This window comes from Nanorana parkeri, unplaced genomic scaffold (assembly GCF_000935625.1).
Source record: "Nanorana parkeri isolate BGI_ZX_2015 unplaced genomic scaffold, ASM93562v1 scaffold837, whole genome shotgun sequence".
Taxonomy (NCBI): Eukaryota; Metazoa; Chordata; class Amphibia; order Anura; family Dicroglossidae; genus Nanorana; species Nanorana parkeri.
Genome location: NW_017307105.1, coordinates 631351 through 651789, shown reverse-complemented (window position 1 = coordinate 651789; position 20439 = coordinate 631351). Strand labels below are relative to the sequence as shown.

Here is a 20439-nt window from a genome sequence, read left to right as displayed (position 1 = left end):
ACAAGGTTTTGTTATCTGCAACTATTTGAAACCATGCTGGGTAAGTAGGAGATGCTGCTGTCTCACAGCTTGTACTTGATAAACATAAATGCATAAATGGGGCCCTCTGCTTATAGACCTCCATGAGGAAGTAAGTTTATAGCGATATGTGAACAATGGTGCAGTTAGATTGGAGACAACTATCTACATGAGGCAGTCATATTTGGAACATGTGACCACAAAAGGAATGGAGGAACAGATGAATAAAAAATCCTGCTGCATGCATTTTTCAGGCACTCATATTAGAAGATACAGGACCAAAGACACAAATCTGCCTGAAAAAAAAGCTCATGGTCTTTTTTGAACTTCAAGCTACAAATGAGAGGTGACAATGCTCAGATGTGAGAGGGCGCTATTACTGATAATAATGGGATTCTTAATGTTGAGTGTTGTCGCGCTTCAGAAAACACAGCGACAAAACATTTAGGTGTAAATGGGGGCTAATTTGGGGTTGAGCACTGTGTGTGTTGGGGGAACCCTTACGTTGTTCCCCCTGGAACAATGCTCAAGGTCATCCAGACTCCAAGCGCCCTGCAGACTCATAGTTCCTTCTCATGGTTCTAGGGGGCATTCTATCCTGACTGACATGCATTTTTCGACGGCTGTGGTGCGCATGCAGATTTTTTTTGTAGACGTTATTGTAGCACTAACAAGTTTACTTGGACTGTATTGATCTGCAGTAAGGATGCACCGATACCCGTTTTTCAGTATCGTGTAATTAAAAAAAAAAAAAATCAGTACTCGCCGATACCGGAAGCCCCAGTAAGGAAGTCAGGCGATGTGTAATGACTCTATGCTCAAAAGGTGACGAGGAAGCATGGAGTCAGTTTTCTGGCCAATCAGTAAGCCGGGGGCAGGTAATGACTCGTCGCCTGGCTTCCTGATTGGGCAGCTTCCCGACCAATCAGGAAGCCGGGCAGCAAGTCATTACACAGCGCCGGCTTCCTGATTGCCGGGAAACTGGCACCATGCTCTCTAGTGACGAGGGAGCATGGAGCCAGCAATCAGGAAGTCGGGAGTTCCCGGAAGTTCTGGTATTGCGATAGGCATCAGGAGCATTTGGGCGAGTATGAGTACTCAACCAAATGCTCTGTATCGGCACCGATACTAGTATCGATGCAGCCCTGACCTGCTGTGTTAAAGTGACACTAAACTCAGGAGTTAAATCTTAAAAAATTGCATTCAAGTTCCCCAACTTTTAACAAACAAAAACATAACTTATATGTGTATCACTCAGCTGTAGATTCTCAAATCATCTCTGAATTGGTGCCGACACTGTCCTTCCTTCTGGAGGGTGGCTACTTTTGTTCCCCATGGTCCCTGTGTGTGTTGTAAAGTAACCGCTCCAAGCTAGCTCCCGGATGGACTACAATCTTAAATACCAATTGGTAAACTAAACATGAAAATGTAGTCCATCACAGGAGTGAGCTTGGAGCGGTGGCTTCTTTAAAAAACACACAGGGACCATGGGGAACAAAAGTAGTTATCGGCACCGATACTAGTATCGATGCAGCCCTGACCTGCTGTGTTAAAGTGACACTAAACTCAGGAGTTAAATCTTAAAAAATTGCATTCAAGTTCCCCAACTTTTAACAAACAAAAACATAACTTATATGTGTATCACTCAGCTGTAGATTCTCAAATCATCTCTGAATTGGTGCCGACACTGTCCTTCCTTCTGGAGGGTGGCTACTTTTGTTCCCCATGGTCCCTGTGTGTGTTGTAAAGTAACCGCTCCAAGCTAGCTCCCGGATGGACTACAATCTTAAATACCAATTGGTAAACTAAACATGAAAATGTAGTCCATCACAGGAGTGAGCTTGGAGCGGTGGCTTCTTTAAAAAACACACAGGGACCATGGGGAACAAAAGTAGCCACCCTCCAGAAGGAAGGACATTGTCCGCACCAATTCAGACATTATTTGAGAATCTACTGAGTGATACACAAATAAAATACATTGTTGTTAATAGTTGAGATACTTGAATGCATTTTTAAGGTTTAACTCCAGAGTTTTTTGTCACTTTAAGGCAGATTTGTAGTCCCAAATGGCACCCATTATTGGGAGAGGGATGGCTCCATGATAAACTCCTCCTTGCCCGGTCCAGAGGCCGAGGAATTCAGGGCAGGTAAAGCAGGTGAAGGATATAAGGACATACCTTCACCCGTTGCTTCAGGGTGGTTGTTAGTGTGGAGCTATAGCCAGTGCAGGAGAAGTGTGGCTATTTAGAATTTATCCATTGAGTTTATGATTTTTATACTTTTGTGCATAACACTGGGACCCTAGGACATCCTTTACTGATTTGCTTGATGTTCACTAAAGATTTTAATAAATTTCTTGTGTTCCCAAACCTAATTTTCCCCAGTACCTGTAAATGATACATTTTTGAGAGGGTTACACAGTGTGGTTCTAGCACAAGAGGTAGTTGACTCAATAATATACCTATTTAAAATAACATGCTCATTAGACTTTTGTTTTTTTTTTTAAAGATGCTGAACCCAGTACTGGGGGAAGGAAAGTACTTACATTTTTAAACTGACTGATAAATAAAACACATGCCTGACACTGGCCATTTAACAAACATAATATATTAAAGGATATAAAACTATGAAATAAGAGATATATAATAAAAAACCAAAGAAACACACCTTTCTATAAAAAAGGTATTCATTCAAGACAAACATGTTGCATAAACATTTTGTATTAGGTTTATGAAGGTAAGTAAACCAGGTAAAAACTGTGCATTCTTTTTTCATACAGTATTTTCCATTCACATATTACATGACAAATACTCATACATGATGGCGAGATGCACAATATGGTAAAACATCCAATAATGATTTTGAGTCATGAGCAAGCAGTCTGTTGAGATCAGCCTATAGAAGCACTTGAATCATTGACAAGTCTTGTTCATAAAATAATGGGATTGGTGATCAAAAACTAAGCACATGTGTACTCACATTTGTTTCACAGGATTGATACTCAAGCCCTGAACACTAGTAACCTGATGGGGAAAAAAAAAAAAAACTTAAGAAAAACCAATTCCTACAGCCAGCTGAGCATCTCTTCCTTAAATTTTTGTGGATCTATGAATGCTTTGTCAATTGATCGAATCATAAATTCCCCACAATAGGAACACTCAGCTGCCACAATGTCGTCAATGTCTGCCTTGATTTGCTCCCGGCTTGGTTGTCCTTTGCCCAGACTTACACTGTCTTCATCCCTTGTGTGGGAGCGGCTTTTGGAAGGCTGTGCCACAGCTCCTAATTTCTTCTGCAAGTCTTCTAATTTGATCTGCTTGTAAGCGGGTAGATTGGGGACAACTATCTGCATAAGGCAGTCATAATGGAACATGTGACCACAAAGGAAGAGATAGAATGGGCGGTTCAAAAGTGGAAAGTCACAAAAAGTGCATTTATCTTGTGGATCCACTGAGCTATACTTGTTCCTCATCTCCTGCATGTCTTCCCGAATACGTTTGGCACTCAGTGTAGCGTCTTCCATTTCTTGCTTTAGCTCTTCTATATGCCGGTTGTAATCTTCAAGTGAACTGCATATGGCTTCCTTAAAGTGATCAATGGTCACAAAGTCAGGGAAGAATGGCAGAATATCTTCTATCTTGAGAAGATTACAGCTGGACAGACAAACCATGGCCTTCTTCACATCCTTCTCTTCCTGCACCACATGACGAGCGATTTTTAGCCACAATTTCTTTTTCAGTTCCTCATCATCTGCTGGTAAATCTGCACAAGACTTTGCTAGGTCCACATCCACCTAGAAGTAAAAAGAAAAATGTTTAACTGCCATGAAACCGACAATATTTCTTTCTTCCATATTGTATGAAAATGACTTTCAAACACTTACTCCAATCAATACAGGTGAATAAATGTGGTCTAATACTGCCAATACATACCCTGTTTCCCCGAAAAGACCTACCCCGAAAATAAGACCTAGTACTATTTTTGGGAACTGCTAAAATATAAGACCTACCCCGAAAATAAGACCTAGTTGTGACCATTCCCAGGGCCACCTGCATAAGGGGAACCTTGAAGAGCCACGGGAGAGGCAGGAAAGATCAGCGGTACCAACGAAACCAGCGCTAGAGGAAGCATGACATGTAGGTTTTGTTTCACCTAACTCTAGACCAATATGTCGGGAGTTGTTGGAGGTAGAGTATTGAGATCAATCTTTCTACAACCTTAACAACTATATTACTGTGCGTGTATGTATAGTAAATGTATCTCAAGAAGATGAAAGCAAATTGATAAATGAGCTTCATCTGTACAATAAGTCCACAATAATATCCGGTGGGAGAGCAAGTAATATCTTAATATGTATGGCCCATGTAACTATACATAACACAATATGAACAACGAAATCCCCTAACCATTCAGGAAGATCCCTTCAGCCACACCTAAAACAGCTTATTGGGAAGCAGTACCATCAAGCCTTCTGTAGTCCTCTGACAGAAGTAAAACCATGAATTATTGATTGATTTGACATGATTATTAGGGTTGCACAGATACCAAGTACAGTACTCGGTACAAGTACGAGTACATGTACCGATACTTTTGAGCTCCAAGACTAGACTAGAGAAAAAATCCAATGTTAGGAGGCAGCTGTCATTTTTAAAGAGAACACGGAGCTCCTGGGATTTGTACATTTCTGTTTTAATGTATGATTTTGGTTTTTATAAATATAAATAAAGGGATGCACAGATACCAGTTTTGCAAGTACGAGTACTGATACATTTGTGTTGTCATGTGACAGTTTTTCTAAAACAATACAGACTAATGATTTCAGTACAGTGGTGGAGCGCCAGAGCCAGGTCCCAGCTGCGACCGCTGCAACCCTGGTAGTTCTCATGAAAATGCCAAGTATCTGCACTGGTACTCGGAAAGTATCTGTGCATCCCTAATGATTATTCAAAGGATTAGTGCACTTTAAAACAAAGTGCACTAATCCTTATGGCCCCTTTAACGTGATCTAATTGACCCACTATTGTCCTGCACAGATGCATACTTACTGAGTTCAGCAATACATCCCCATCCCTTTTGACTTCCATGGGGCTCATCTACCTCAATCTCCAGCCGGGAGATTAGTCCATAAATGTCAATGGAGATGTATTGTGTAGGCATGGCCAGGAGAGGGATATGTTCGCCACAGGATGTAAACAAGGTACAGAGGCCAGGTGCCGAGAAGGGTGGGATCGATTAGGTAAGTTTAAAGGGGCCAATAAGTGCACTTTGTTTTAGAGTGTACTTTTCAATCCATCAAAGCAGACAGATGAAGGCTGGAAAAACATTTTACCTTGCTGGTACATTTTGTGTAATTTGGCCAAATTTACATAGTACATTGATGTACGTGTCAAGGCTAACATACCACCCAAAAGATTATTTAGCATTCTGCTGAATTTCACTATTAGACATCAAATCAGGTAATGGTAAACTTCAGGAAAAATGTAAGGGCCATTTAGACCTATAGGGGACGGTAAAGCACAGTACCAATGCACCAGCGTTGCAGCACACCACAAAATTTTGGTGCATTAAGTCAGACAAAATGGTGCAGGTGTGCCTTTGGGTCCGTTAGCAGCTCATTCAAATGAATGGGCTGCCTTAACAAAAAGCAAGTTAACACACCCCTTCAGATGTCTAAAAGGGCCCTAAAAGCTGAACTGCAGGCAAACAGTCAAAACATACAGAGGAAAAACATAGATGGGAGTATTACATTTTTAGTTAAAATAACAGATTACCATACTATACCTTTAAAGCTAGATCCACAGCTTCTTCATATAGCTCCATAACTTTGTAGACATGGACACAGGCACGATGGTGTCCATGTTCTGCACAGAGACGCAGAGCATATTTTAGGTCGTAGTAAATTGTGTTGGGATTGGTGCCAGCGATTTCCAGGTATGAGAGGAGGGAATCTGGTCGAAACTGAGCGTACAATGACAACAAATAGTTATGAATGGCCTGTTCAGTTTCCCTAAGTTCATAAACACAAAACTCCATATACCTAATGGCTTCATTTATGTGAGTACCAGCACCCTGACTGTAATTAACAAGGGCAGGAATAAGGTTCTTTGGATGCAGTCTTTTGCCCATCATGATCCAAGAGTCAACAACGTTCTTGGGTATATGTTGCATTAGGACTGGTGAAAATTTGTAGAAAAGCTTTTCATCTCTATGCTTTGTGAGGACATGAAGAGCTTCATCATAATCATCATGTTGGCAATGATGAGCTACAACTCGTTCATAGTCTTGCATTAAAACGGCAAAATACACCATATTTTCGGTGTCACCGTGGCTCGCCAGAAGATCATGTATAGAGGCGCGGTTATTGAAGAGGCATTCTTTATTCCGAGGACTGCTAAGGAAACTTCGGAATTCATCACGGGTTTTTAAATACAAGCTTCTTTTTGATGTGTCGCTTTCTAAAGTTCCAAGGCGGTTTAGATACAACTCTGTTAACCAAGTAGTTAGCAAAGTAACTTGGATTTTCTCTAAAGGTTTCAAGTTGGCGAGCTTTTTCAGGAGAAATTCCATCAGCGCTTCGTCTTGTTTTGCTTCAATGAATTTAAGTGCTATTTCTTCAAAGTAATTCTGAGTGAGAGCATAACATTTTGCACTCTCTTTGTATTTCTTGTTATGGAAGCAGTGTTCAGCTTCCTTAGCCAAAACCATGTCCATGCACTCTGGACGGTCCTTGCAGAACTCTTTAGCCAAGTCGAATTTTCCCATGTTCATGTACATCTTCCAAACATCTCTTGACTCCCGTTCAACATGATAGCGAAAGACTGCTCTTTCTGTATGAATCCAGATTTGCCCTAAAACAGGATCTTTTACCATCCTTTTCAGTGGTCCAAACTTCTCTGTGAACACGTCTTCAAATACAACCTGCCCATTTAAAGTACAAATAGCCTTGATCCTGTCAGGCATTAAGAGCAAGAAATGGAACTGTGTTAGCACAATAGACATTGGTTTGTCAACACTGGATGGGTATTCCCAAACCTGAACATCTGTCAGCACAGAGTCAGGACGAGAGAAGTCTAACGTACCATAAAGTACTCCATTTCCCATCATCCAAGCAAAAGATGTTGGATAGGTGCGGAGTTTTTGAGTATAGAAAGCTATTTCGCTGTAGCCAAGGTTACCTGGAAACTCCTGGATACTTGGGAGGTCATTAGCAGGCTGACTGAAAAGGGGTGCAAATCCGTGTTGCTCACTACCTTCAGTTATTTTAGCAGCAAACTGGAAAAGCTTTTTTCGAGTTGCTGCAATGGCACAGAAACGGTTTTCATATCCTCGGTTAACTTCAAGGCAGCAAACTGGTGCAGGACCAGTTTCCTCCTCCAATGTGTGAAGGTGACGAAAGTACTGGTCCGGGTTGGTGCCAAAAAGACCCCCTTCACTTGTCGAGATTTCTGCTTCATAGATCTGACCCTGTGTAGTGCCCACCAGAATAGGACCTGTGGACGCCTCATTACCCAAAAACTTGTTCCATCCAATGCTTTCAATTATATGGCCTTTCCATCGGGAAAGTAAACGTGCTTTCTGGGCATTTCGATTGAGATATAGGCACTCACTAGTGTTCAGAGCAATCAGAAGATGAGAACCTAAAGTAAAAGCAAACAAAAAAAAAAAAAAATTGAAAATGAGATCCAAAAGCGAAAAGGCACTTGCGATACCTCTTGGGGAACGCAAAAAATAAATTCAGTAATTGTGGCGCACAGCATCATACTTTTCTATAGTGTGGGCATCAGCACTGTGCTGCCCTTCTCCCATACCTGCAGATCATCTCTCGCCACTTTACACTCCCTCCTCCCATTTCACCAGCACCCCCTCCCTGCTCTTATCACCATGCTCCCCCTCTGCAGAGAATCTCCACCTCCTGCAATACTGCCCCCCTCCTGTCACCTACATCCTTCCAACAGCAACCCACTCTTTTCTTTTACTCTGCACTCTCATCAGCTCTTCGTCTTACCCTCCCCCTGCTGTCAAGACGCCCTTATCTCTCTTATTTCCCTGTATCCTCTTCCATCCTCTCACCCTGCTTCCCCTCCTGTCACTCCGGACCTTTGGGGGGAGTGCCTGAGACACTCAATACTATGTGCCTGGGGGGAATGCAATTAAAATGATATCTAACCCCAAATAGTTTTCACGTACAAGATACGGAAATGAGCTGCCAAGTGGGACACAAGAAAAAGAAAAAAAAAAGGGAAGGGTTGGGAACCACTGTTCTAGCTATTAGTAGTTAGTCACATTCCACATGCCTTATTCTATAATGTTGAAGACATTCACTGCTTACCCAAAGAGCTTCTTTGGTTTTAATGAGTGCCAGGTACATATCCCAGCTGTGTTAACCAGTTAGAAAGCTGTGAGGTTGACTGAAAAGGGGTGCAATCCGTGTTGCTCACTACCTTCAGTTATTTTAGCAGCAAACTGGAAAAGCTTTTTTCGAGTTGCTGCAATGGCACAGAAACGGTTTTCATATCCTCGGTTAACTTCAAGGCAGCAAACTGGTGCAGGACCAGTTTCCTCCTCCAAGGTGTGATGGTATTGAAAGTACTAGTAAGGGTTGGTTCTAAAAAGACCCCCTTCACTTATTGAGATTTCTACTTCATAGATCTGACCCTGTGCAGTGCCCACATGAATAGGACGTGTGGACGTCTCATAACCCAAAAACTAGACTAGCAAGGCAGCAGGCCAAGCTTTGACTTGCTAGCCTAAGACCAAAACTCAAGGGTTCCACCTCAGATGAACTATCTTTTCACACCTCACATCATGTTCATGGACAATCAACATCTGCCTTGGCACATTCCATGGTGATTGGTTTAGAGTGGCTGCTTTGCCTATCTGGCTATCAATGCTGGGTTATGTTCTTGACACTAATTAGAGCTGAAGAACTGGATAATCTTCAAATTGTCTTCAACATTACAGAACAAGGTGAGTAGAATGTGACTAAATACTGGTTAGAAATAGTGTTTTGCCTTACCCACAGGTAATCGATATACTTCTGCTGAAAACTTTAAACTGGACTTAAGGAGTTGAATGATGTCATGTCTGTCCATGACTGACAATTCCAATAAAGATGTGTGTTAATCAAGATTGTTGTTGAGTTACCAAAGCATAAAATGCAGAAACAAAATCTGGATCTGCTATAGGTAAATATTCTTTAAACAAGAAAAGGCATATTAAAGTAAAAACAGAATAGCACATATGATCAAATTGCAGAAACATTGTGATAGCTATGATAAAACCGTGCGCTTTGTACAGTCATGTGAAAATATTAAACATTAGATCTTGATTTAAATAGTGCTTACAGATATCAGTAATAAGTAATATCCTTGAGCAAATGAGACATTAAATGGACACCTGTGTTCATTTTCATGATCTAAATTAAGAAAAATGCAGAATTGACATATGGAAAAAGTAAGTACACCTCTACATTTCCAGATTAACTGTCAATGATTAGAACCACCTAAGGGAGTATGCAGGTAGAACCTGTCTTATTTTATCCTTGGAAATCCAGAGTTTGGTGTAGGCTTTGCTACTGACATACACTCAGTGGCCAGTTTATTATGACCACCTGACGTTTGTAGGCAAATTAGCTATAATTTTGCGCTGAAGTTGCTAGAGGGCCAGACCATTATAAATAGGGAAGCAGGTTGTTTACCACGACAGTAGAAGTGATTTTTTTCTGAAGATATGGGTAAACAATGCGATTTAACAGCCTTTGAACGTGGTGTGATTGTTGGCGCTCTGAGCCATGGAGCGAGTATCAGCAAAACAGCAGAATTCGTTAAATGTTCAAGAGGGGCTCATTGTTAAAGTGTTTAAAGACTGGACTGTCAGCCGAAAATCTGGGTCTGAACGTGCGAATTGTGGCCGCCAGCGACTAGTCAATGTTAGGGCAGAACGGAGAGTGGCAAGACTGGTACAAGACAACAGAAGGGCAACAGTGCAGTGTCAGATTCCTCGCATCACCTTTCAACATCTCGTGGAGTCACAAGGCGGCCCAACGAAGTCATCTCGTGGCCCAACGAAGTACTGATGGGGTGGTCATAATAAATTTGGCCACTCAGTGTATGTGGTGTCATCATGCCAAGATCAACAGAGTTCTCTAATGCTCTTAGAAAGAAAGTTGGAGATGCCTATGAGCCTGACAAGGAATTTAAAAAGATTGCCAAACGATTTGAAATCAGCCATTGTAGGGAAAATATATAGTGGCATAGGTTTCAAACAACTGCTAATGTGTACAGAACTGTCCAGTCCAGCAAATTCAACGCAATACATTTTGTATGGGGATTTTGATATGGCCAGTTTATGTCAGTAAACCACAAACATCTTCCAACTGAAGGAATTTTACATTGAGAAGTGGTATAAAATTCCATGAAATGAGTCAATGTCGCAGACTGGTCAGCAGTTTTACAAAATACCTAGAAGTGGTGATTTCTGCAATATCAGCTTGTGATGCCAAAGTTGTCACAAGCTGGTATCCACAGTATACAATTTATTTTGAACCAATGATTGAAAAGATGATTTTTTTTCCTTGTGTTCTTATTCAAGTAGATGACCTTTATCTGAAGGCACTGTTTGAATGAAGATCTAATGTTTGCCTGCTCAAATATGTTGCGTTTACTTCATTTTTCACATGCCTGTATAAATTTAGTACGGTAGTCAGAGGTGGATATCTTCTCAAACAAGTGTTTCTGTATACTTAGTATACAAGCATTCTAATAGAAAATACACAAATACTTTAAATTAAAAGCACCTGTGGGATCCAAAAACATCTTGTAGACTTTGAAGTCATCTTTACGACCAAGGTCAGCTTGGTTTGGCTGGTCTGCTTTCACTAAATCAATCCTAAATGAGAAAGAAACATGTTAAAGCATACTTCTGCTTTCTGGAACAAATCAAATCATATTCAGACATGTGAAATATATCCCGCAGTATTAAAATTACATTCATTTTGTTCTGTTCAGTAATTCCTTACTAAATACCGTATTTTTCGCTCCATAAGACGCACTTTTCTGTGTGTGCGTCTTATGGCGCGAATCCCTAGTTTTTTGTACATTTAGCCCTGCTAAAGCAGAGCTAAACGTACAGTGGAAGCGGCTGCTTGTTTAATACAAGTGATCTATTCAGATCACTTGTATTAAAACCGAGCGGCAACAGCGCCCCCGTGGTTTTCGGGTCCCCCGCTCCTCTGGGGAACCCGTGACCATGGGATAGGAGCTCGCCATAGAGCGCCTAGAGCGCCTGCTCCATGTGATCACTGAGACCGTGGCGCTGTAATCACAGCGCCACCTGTCCTAGCTGTCACTTACTGCAGCTTCTGTCACAGAAACTGTGACAGAAACGGCCTGCGTCTTATGTACCGGTGCGCCTTATGGAGCGCAAAATACGGTATCTAAATAGTGAAGGAGAACTAGGAGGTGAGTGATTTTCACTCATCCTCATAGTTAGAGCCGACGTTTGATAATGAAACTGTCACACTTCGACTCTATAGATTGGGAAGTGAGCGAACACATACCATCGCTTGTTCACTTCCCGATCATCTCCCTGCAGAGATTCCCCCCCTCCCCTCGCCAATCCTCCAGCGCTGACTGGAGGAACAGATGGGGGGATTGGGCACAGCTGGCTCTGCCTCTAGATAGGCAGAGCCCGCTGTCAATCAGCCAGCTGAGTGGATCTCAGCAGTATTGTCGGGATCCGTCCCGGCTGCGGCGCTCAGTATATAGCCAGCAATAGCCCACTATATATTGAGCTTTGGTTCACCGGAGGATGTTAGTGTATGTTCTCCTGTGACCCTAAAGAGAACTATGGGATAAAAAGGTTACCCCTGCCCTCTACTCAAGCACAGGACTGTGCTTGATTGGCTGTTTCAAAGCTATGAAGCCAGATAGGCTGAGAGGACAGCGTTTCCAGGGTTACTGACCACAGAGCCGATCAGGAACCTTCACAGTCCTAAAAAAATGGATCAGCAAACTCTAGTCACCTGGACCACTTTTACTGGATAGCTGGGAGTCAACTGAACAAAACAGCTTCTGGGAGTCACAGCTTCTATTGCAGCCACGAGCTTGTTTTCACCACTTGAGTCGCAAAACATTTTGAAACTTTCTCTGTTTCTTAAACGTCAAGTGGTTAGAGTAACCATGAACACAAGATAGATAAGACACCAACAGACCTCTAGCACAGCTCAACGCTCCTACCATACCTGAGAAGTGCCTCCTTTCCCAAGCTCATGCACAGCTGATTACTGCACACCGCCAAGCTGTTGATATTCTCTGGAGGGGTGAAATCAATCCTTTGTTTGTTGAATATTGGAGTTTCCTTTTCTAGTCGTGCATTAACATAGCCTAAAATCAACCAAACAGTTCACAACAGTATATTAAAAGAGAACAATCACTAAAACCACACAAAGAATGCACAAAAACTGATAACTTTCTGACATTTCTATTGAAAACAAACACAAACTGCAAGCCTATAAAAAGTTCAAGCAGAACTCTAGCCATGTAATTATTTAAAACAACCAGTTCCCGCCGTCCTAGCTCTTTAATCCAGCTAAGTTTTAAAATGGTATTTACACTTTTGCAGTCAAATTTGAGAAAACCCCTCTGTGTGTTTGATTCACAATGTGTGTACTTAAAAAAACAAAAAATAATAAAATTCTGCAGATTACAAAAGAAAGCAGAGGTAACCACTAAATACATTGGACGTTGTTAGAAAGACCTGACCTACTGTCACTGGCAATTAGGGATGCACCCATGCCAGTATCGATACTGGGCATTTTCATGAGTACTAAAAACCGTTACCGGCACTTTAATTCTTCGAATCGATTCGGCTGCCGTAGGTCCCACGCTTGCTGGGGAACTCGTGGCAGCCTTCTGGGGAACTATGCGACGCCTATTTTCAGCGCTTCTACATCTCCCCCTCCCGAGTCCCTCCACATCTTCCCCTCCTGAGACCCTCCGCCCAAGACATCAGGCTGCCACCCCAGAGCAAAGCGGCAGCACAGAGTTTGTAGAAAATTCATATACTATTATTCTGCATTGCGGTATAATGTACCATGGAGAGGCTTGCTCCACCTCCTGCCCTCTGCCGCTCTGATGTGATGGCAAAGCCAAGATGTAAAGGGGGACTGAGGACTCTGATAAGACGGGGGCTTCTAATAAGGGGGCTCCTGATGTGAAGGAGGGACCCCACACTTCTTTTCATGTTTTTGCATAAGGTCCTCCATTAAAATCCATACCAGATCCCTATCTTGGATAAAGGTCTGGTATGTATTTTGGCGGGAACGCACATCGATTTTTACATTTTAGACTGGGTGCCTCATGAATATACACACTTTTAAAGGGTGCTGTCACTGAAAAAAGGATGATAAACACTGTACAGCATTGGACTACATACAGGAAAGTGTTCCTATAGTCACGTGACACTGAGCCAACAATAAATATTAGGGATGCACCGATACTGGCTTTTCGGTATCGCGTACCAATATTTATTTTTACGGTACCCGCCGATGCCGATACCGAGTAGCGCTGTCGTGTGCCCCGATTATCAGGAAGTTGGGTGGCAGATTATGAACCGTCGTCCGGCTTCCTAATTGCCTGGGAAGCGAGTGTTCTAGTGAAAGAACAACGGCTTCACTTGCCGATGCTGCCTGCCTTCCTGACCAATCAGGAAACTAGGCAGCGAGTCATGAGGTGCCGTCCGGCTTCCTGATTGGTCACGGAGTCAGGCTGCCGAGTAACAAGTGAAGCCGGCTTCCTTACATTGGAGGAAGCCGGGTGGCATGCCATGACCCGATTGGCCAGCCAGCTTCACTTGTTGCTGCGCAGTGTGGCTTCCTGACCAATCAGGAAGCCAGGACATGAGTCATGACGTGCCGCCAGGCTTCCTGATTTGCTGGGAAGCCAGGCTGCCTACCAACAAGTGAAGCTGGCTGGCCAATCGGGAAGCCAAGCGGAACATCATGACCTGCCTCCCGGCTTCCTGATTGGCTAGGAAGCCGGCTATACTTTCCTAGGCAGCCTGGCTTCCTTAACAGTCAGAAAGCCATTCATTATGTGCCACCCGGCTTCCCGATTGTTTAGGAAGCCAGGCTGCCAGCAACAAGTGAAGCTGGCTTCTTAGCGAATCAGGAAGCTGGGAGGAGGGTAGTAACCTACCTCCCGGTTTGGAAAGGAAGCTGGCTCCATGCTCCCTCGGGACTGCTGGTCAGAGGGAGATCTCCCTCTGAATGTTAGTTCCGGTATCGGAGCATTTGGGTGAGTAATTGTACTCACCCAAATACTTGGTATTGGCACATCCCTAATAGATCTAATGCAATCCATTTTTTATTAATGGTAACATTTATATGTATCTATCAGTGGATAGATCACAGATTTGTGCAGCAGAATTTCTAATCAAATCTCAAATGTCCCTGTGACCTGAATACCAAGCCTCCCTATTGGATAGTGTGTCCAGGGATATTGATTGATTCCTAACCGCATGGATTTCTATCACATACCATTACATGCAGTGTGCCAGGTTTCAAATGCAGCCACTGTCACCTAATGATTAACTTGAATGGGTGACAGCTGCCAATTGTAAACACAGATTAGGGATTCCTGCTGCAGAAAATCGCAAGTTCTGGATGCAAGAATCCCTAATCACACCTAAAATATAGGTGTGAATGGGGCCTAAGGGTCTGTGCAGGGTGCTGACTGCCCTCAGTCACTGTGTTAGGTGAAGGGACAACCATCCTACTATACTAACAGGACACAAAAAGGTGCATCGGTGCTGACAGGTCAGCTGTATGACATTGTGTGTTTCCTCTGGGGAACCACAAGTTGCAGCGTGCCTCGGGCACACATCCACACCATGACATTTCAGGAGTACCCCAGTAATGATCCCAATCTCCCTCTGACATGCGCCCAATCTCCTCTGTGCTGCGAGGCCTCACCGGACAATGGGATCCCCGGCACCCGTGTCTGGCTCGGAAGGTTGGCCCGGGACAACGAGTCCTCGTATTCCTCGAGGATGGAGGCCATCGCCGGTGCTGAGCCTCCCTAGCCGAAGCGCTTGACAGCTGAACGAGCAACTTCCGGTCTCCTACTCGATCATGTCAATGAACGGACGGTGTGCGCCGTCATGTGATATGTAATGAGTGTACGCCCATTGTCATGTGATTATCCTACGCGATCTCATGTGACAAATCAAGGGAACGTGTACGAACAGTGGTCCCTGTCAGTGTCATGTGATATGCAAAGAATATAATACGCCCGGTGTCATGTGGTTTGTCAAGAGGAAGTGGGCGCCCTGTTAGGGATGCGGGGAGCAAAGCTCTGCTAGTCCAAATAACATAGGGGGAAGTCAGGCTTTGTCTGTGACCCTCCAAGCACACTATATCTAAACGTTTGTTTTGTGTAAATTCATTCCAAACGAATGTTCTTTAGTTGTTGTTTTTTTTCTTTTCAAATGGAATGTTTTTCTGTATGTTATTAATGTATTATGTAATGTAGTATTGCACTATGGCCAGTAGATGGCGCTAGGAGCATAGGAAAGAAGTAGTTTTTACCCTCTGCTCCTCAGCTCCATCTAGTGGCCATAATGCAATACTACATCCTATATCACATTAACAGCATTTGGAATTGTTTATTTATAATTTTTTTTATTACATTGTAATTGTAAAGAAAAAACAAAACCAAAGAACATCCGTTTTGCATGTATTTGCACAAAACAAACATTTAGAGATGTTCACAGGGCGAATAGCGCTAACAACTGTTTGTAAATAAAACCCACAATCATTACATGTCCTGATTTATAGGGGAATACAATACATTTTTTAATTTTTCTGGTGCTGTGTATCTATAAATTATATATTTTTGTTCTGCCAGTTATTGATGTGTCCTGGTGTACAGAGTTAGCATTTGTTAAACGCAATATTTAGAGAAGAATGTGTTATATACAGTGCTTTAACTACAGATCACGGGCCCCATAGCAAAAATGTGATGCCCCCCCTCCCCGATGACCTCTCTCTGTGAGTTGTGAGTCGTCTCTACACTGTAGAATTTACAGGGGATTAGAGTTGTCATCAACTGCAACCACTCCAACCCTCAATGATACAGTACTGTATTATTGTCATATGTTTTATGTCTAATTTGCTTCAACAACCTAATGGGGCCACCTTCCACCCCCAGGCCCCATAGCAGCCACCTAAGCTGCTATGGCTGTAGGTACACCACAGGTATTTACAAGATTTAGCCCCTTTTCACACGAGCGTGAGTATTTCCAGGTAAATTTGAAGTATTTTTTCATGTGTATACAAACCTCAGGCTTTTTTTTGGGGGGGATGGGGGGGGAGGGCTAATGCAAAGCATTATCTTCTGTGACATCATGTGTCCCTGTCTTTGTATCTGCCTCCTTTTTTTTTCTTCTGTGTGATGTTTTGTGCTACCAGAGCTGCCAATCTGGGATTTTCTTCCCTGGCCTTCTTCCGCTTGTCATGGTTCTTGTAATGGGCATCAGTAGGGTCATAGAGGTTCTGGTGGGCCCTCACTAGGTGTATAAAAGCCTCCACATCCAACATGGATACCCCTGAATCCCTCAATTTTGTTCACAGGCCTGAGATTGCTAGAAGGAGACCAGTTGTTGGAAGCAAAAACATGATAAAATGCTTGTGTTGTGCATTTTGAGGCGCTCCCTTTGAAGTCCATGGGGCCAAAATGCCTGATTCTGCCAGATAAAAAAGCTTGTGTGCTTTTCAGTGTGAATGGGCACCATTGAATCTTCATCTTAAGCATTGTTGTGCTTCGAACGTGCACTTTTACAGTAATTTTGTGGCCCGGTACTAAATGTATAGTTCCTTATTTAATAGTGCCATATCCAAAGGGTTTGGGGATCTATGGAAATGGTCCCAACTGATAAAACTTTATATTGACCTGGGCTTTGGATGCTGAGGAACATCCAGCACTAGTATTTTTCCAGCTCTGTTCAGCCTGCTATGACAAAGCCTACACTGCCGGGGGAAGCCAGTGAAGCATGGGTAGCCAAAATCTGGCCCTCAAGCTGTAGTGAAACTGCAAATCCCATAATGCATCTGCCTCTGGAAGTCACGCCTGTGGCTGTCAGAGTCTTTCAGTGCCTTATGGAACTTTGAGTTCCACAAAAGCTGAAGGGTCGAAGTTTGGCTACCCCTGAATTACTGGCTTACCCCAGCACAAATGTCATCATCAACGTTTAATTCAGGGTGAAACAATGTCTGACAAATGCAGTTCAAGTGTTCAGTACATCCTTTCAGACCTGGCAGTTAGGAATGCTTGCCTGTCAAGCGTCTCCTTCCTATATTTATGTGTACTTCTAAGTAGAAGTAAAGGCAAAACTTTTTTTTTTCTACTTTAAGATAGAGTGGGGAAGAGCACTTCACTGCTCGATCCAAGTGTAAAAAGGGAGAGCTGCACTCCAGAAATAGATATTCCATATGCTGTGCAATCCTTGAGCATAAATAAACTGTACATTGGCACACAACTTCACACTCTCACGCGTTCCACCATTACGGCTCGATCACAGAGCTACTTTTTTTACTTTTAAGATAGCGCGGGGAAGAGCACTTGACTGCTCGAGTCACATCCCTTTCTCCCCTCAGTGGCCGAAAGCTGGGCATTATGTGTAGAAGACGGCATGCTGAAAGGTATTTTGTTTTTTTACTATGTAGCTGCCCTTCACACATAACGCACAGCTGTGTAATGACCATTTACACACCCAGTGCTGTGTGTAAATTATAATTTTTTCCTAGAGTCTGACTTTAATAAAAATCAAACTTTATTTTTTCTTCTACCGAATATTTTTTTTTTTTGAAGGGACAGGCAGAGGAATATTTTAAATGATAAAACAAATAAAAAATGGCTACAACTCCGGAGTCTATGACTCTTTCTTCCTGTTGCTTCCTTATATTCCTACTTCCTCTTCTTTCTTGTTCCGTTGTCCCCCGGGGGCCAGGCGGGATTTTGGGAATGCTCTATTATTACTACTTTGTCATTATGATTTCCTGGTTTGGACAAATGTAATGTATTATTTAGTACACTCTTGGATACTTGTTGTTGGTTTTTATCGAGACTTAGACTCATAAAGCCGCTTTTATTTCCTTTGCATTCTTATTAAGAAAAACCATGATTTCTGTTTTGTTTTGTTTTATCGTTACTGTCCCCGTGGGGGAACCCTTGTTGTTCTATTGTTTATATTTTGTAAAATTTTCTTCAATAAAAATTTTGACAGAAAACATAGGTACAACACTTAAATTGGTAGAAATTGATTTTTGAGTGTAAAGGTCCGCTTTAACTCATTAGTATACACACTCTACAGAAGTTTCCTACAGATTGCATCTACTTGTTGGCGTTGTGGGTCTTTCTCAGGCACCCCTCTACCTGTCTGGTGGAGCTGGCCCCTCATAAACCGCTTATGTGAATTTTTTCTCCGTATGTACTGACAGGTTACAGGGGTCACAATATCTAATACCCCATGGACTGCCTTTTTGACATCCCTCTGGAACCCTGCACCATGCTTTCTAAAACATTGCCTCGCTTTTTAATTTCTGCTTTGCATACAGTTATCCATAGGTATTGGCAGTTGACACTATTCCTACTCTCAAAGACTGTGTGGTTGGACTTTGCCTTTTGATGTGGATGGAAATATATGACACTCAATATAAATATGTGGCCTTGTGGAGCTCTTGGGTCCTATACATGGATACGCAGATCTTTTGATCTCTTGCATGATCCGGCTGATCTTGTTCTGCTGTATTATAACCAGTGATGTGGAGTACGTTCATGCACATCCTCCCCTTTCTCCCTTCTATAACCATAGCTCCCCCCTGTTCTCTCTCTCCTCAGGCACTCTTGACTTCTCTTTGTTCTCATAGGGATGGTGGAATGGTCCATCCTTCTGATACTACTAACCAATCTGTGTTAACAGCTCCTAAATGCACTGAGTGGCCAGATTATTATGACCACCTGACGTTTGTAGGCAAATTAGCTATAATTAGCTATAATTTCGCTCTGAAGTTGCTAGAGGACCAGACCATTATAAATAGGGAAGCAGGTTGTTTACCACGACAGTAGAAGTGATTTCTTTCTGAAGATATGGGTAAACAACGCGATTTAACATCCTTTGAACGTGGGATGATTGTTGGCGCTCGGAGCCATGGAGCAAGTATCAGTAAAACAGCAGAATTCGTTAAATGTTCAAGAGGGGCTCACTGTTAAAGTGTTTAAAGACTGGACTGTCAGCCGAAAATCTGGGTCTGAACGTGCGAATTGTGGCCGTCAGCGACTTGTCAATGTTAGGACAGAACAGAGAGTGGCAAGACTGGTACAAGACAACAGAAGGGCAACAGTGCAGTGTCAGATTCCTCGCATCACCTTTCAACATATTGTGGAGTCACGAGGCGGCCCAACGAAGTCATCTCGTGGAGTCACGAGGCGGCCCAACGAAGCACTGATGGGGTGGTCATAATAATCTGGCCACTCAGTGTATAGTGAACAATTTTTACTACATTAGCTGTATTTTTATGGGCATGTATTGTGTATCTCTTTTGTAAAACTCAATAAACCTTTATTTAAAAAAAAAAAAACGAATCCTTGATAGTCTTGAGATTGTATTGTGCCCTGAAGAAATTCAAGGCACCCCATGTCAGAAGCAGCAAAGCAGCCTCAAAACTGTTGGAACTTCTTGCACAGCCTCACAGAGAAACACAAGCACACAGTCTGATATGCATGCTGCTCATGGCTGGAAAACAGGAAGGAAGTCACACTTTATTATCTACCTTTTTCAATACAACAGAGTATACCATAGATATAACAGAACTTTTAAACACTGCCATCTAGTGACCGAAATTGTATACTGCAGAAGTTGTTGCTATAAACACAGTAATGTGTATTCTAACAAAAACACAACTGGATCTCCTCCATGTTTTCACAATAGTTTTGTTGTCTTTTCTTTGACAGCTTAATTTTTATTCATCTGTGAACATAAAGGTTATGTGATTTACCAAAAAGCTCTAGTTTTGCCTCATCTGTCCAAAGTACATTCTCTCAGAAGCATTGTGGCTTGTCAATATGTATTTTAGCAAATGCCAGTCTGCCTTTTTTATGTTTTTTTCTCCTGGATTTTCTTCCTTTAAGCCCACTGTTTCTCAAAAAGTGATGTAGATAGTACAATCGTAAACTGTTGTACCTTGAACTCAGAGTTCAGCGTTTAACTCTTTGGAAGTTTTCCTTGGTTCTTTGTCTACCATTTACACTATACTACTGTTCAATCTGGGGTCTATTTTTCTCTTCCAGATACATCCAGGGAGGTTGGCTACACGGCCATACACCCTAAAGTGGAACTAACCTAAAAACAAAATTGCGAGCAAGC

The 20439-nt window shown here is 42.5% G+C and overlaps 1 protein-coding gene across 1 annotated transcript; it reads right to left on the bottom strand.

Annotated features, from left to right (window-relative positions):
• Positions 1-3064: 3064 nt before the first annotated feature.
• On the bottom strand, positions 3065-15146 carry VPS18 (VPS18, CORVET/HOPS core subunit). Its single transcript, XM_018565373.1, has 5 exons — positions 14990-15146; positions 12260-12401; positions 10814-10905; positions 5800-7655; positions 3065-3811 (listed from the first exon to the last, which is right to left on the bottom strand). Exons 1-5 carry the CDS (start codon positions 15075-15077, stop codon positions 3083-3085), a joined length of 2907 nt encoding a protein of 968 aa, XP_018420875.1. The 5' UTR covers positions 15078-15146; the 3' UTR covers positions 3065-3082.
• Positions 15147-20439: the final 5293 nt, after the last annotated feature.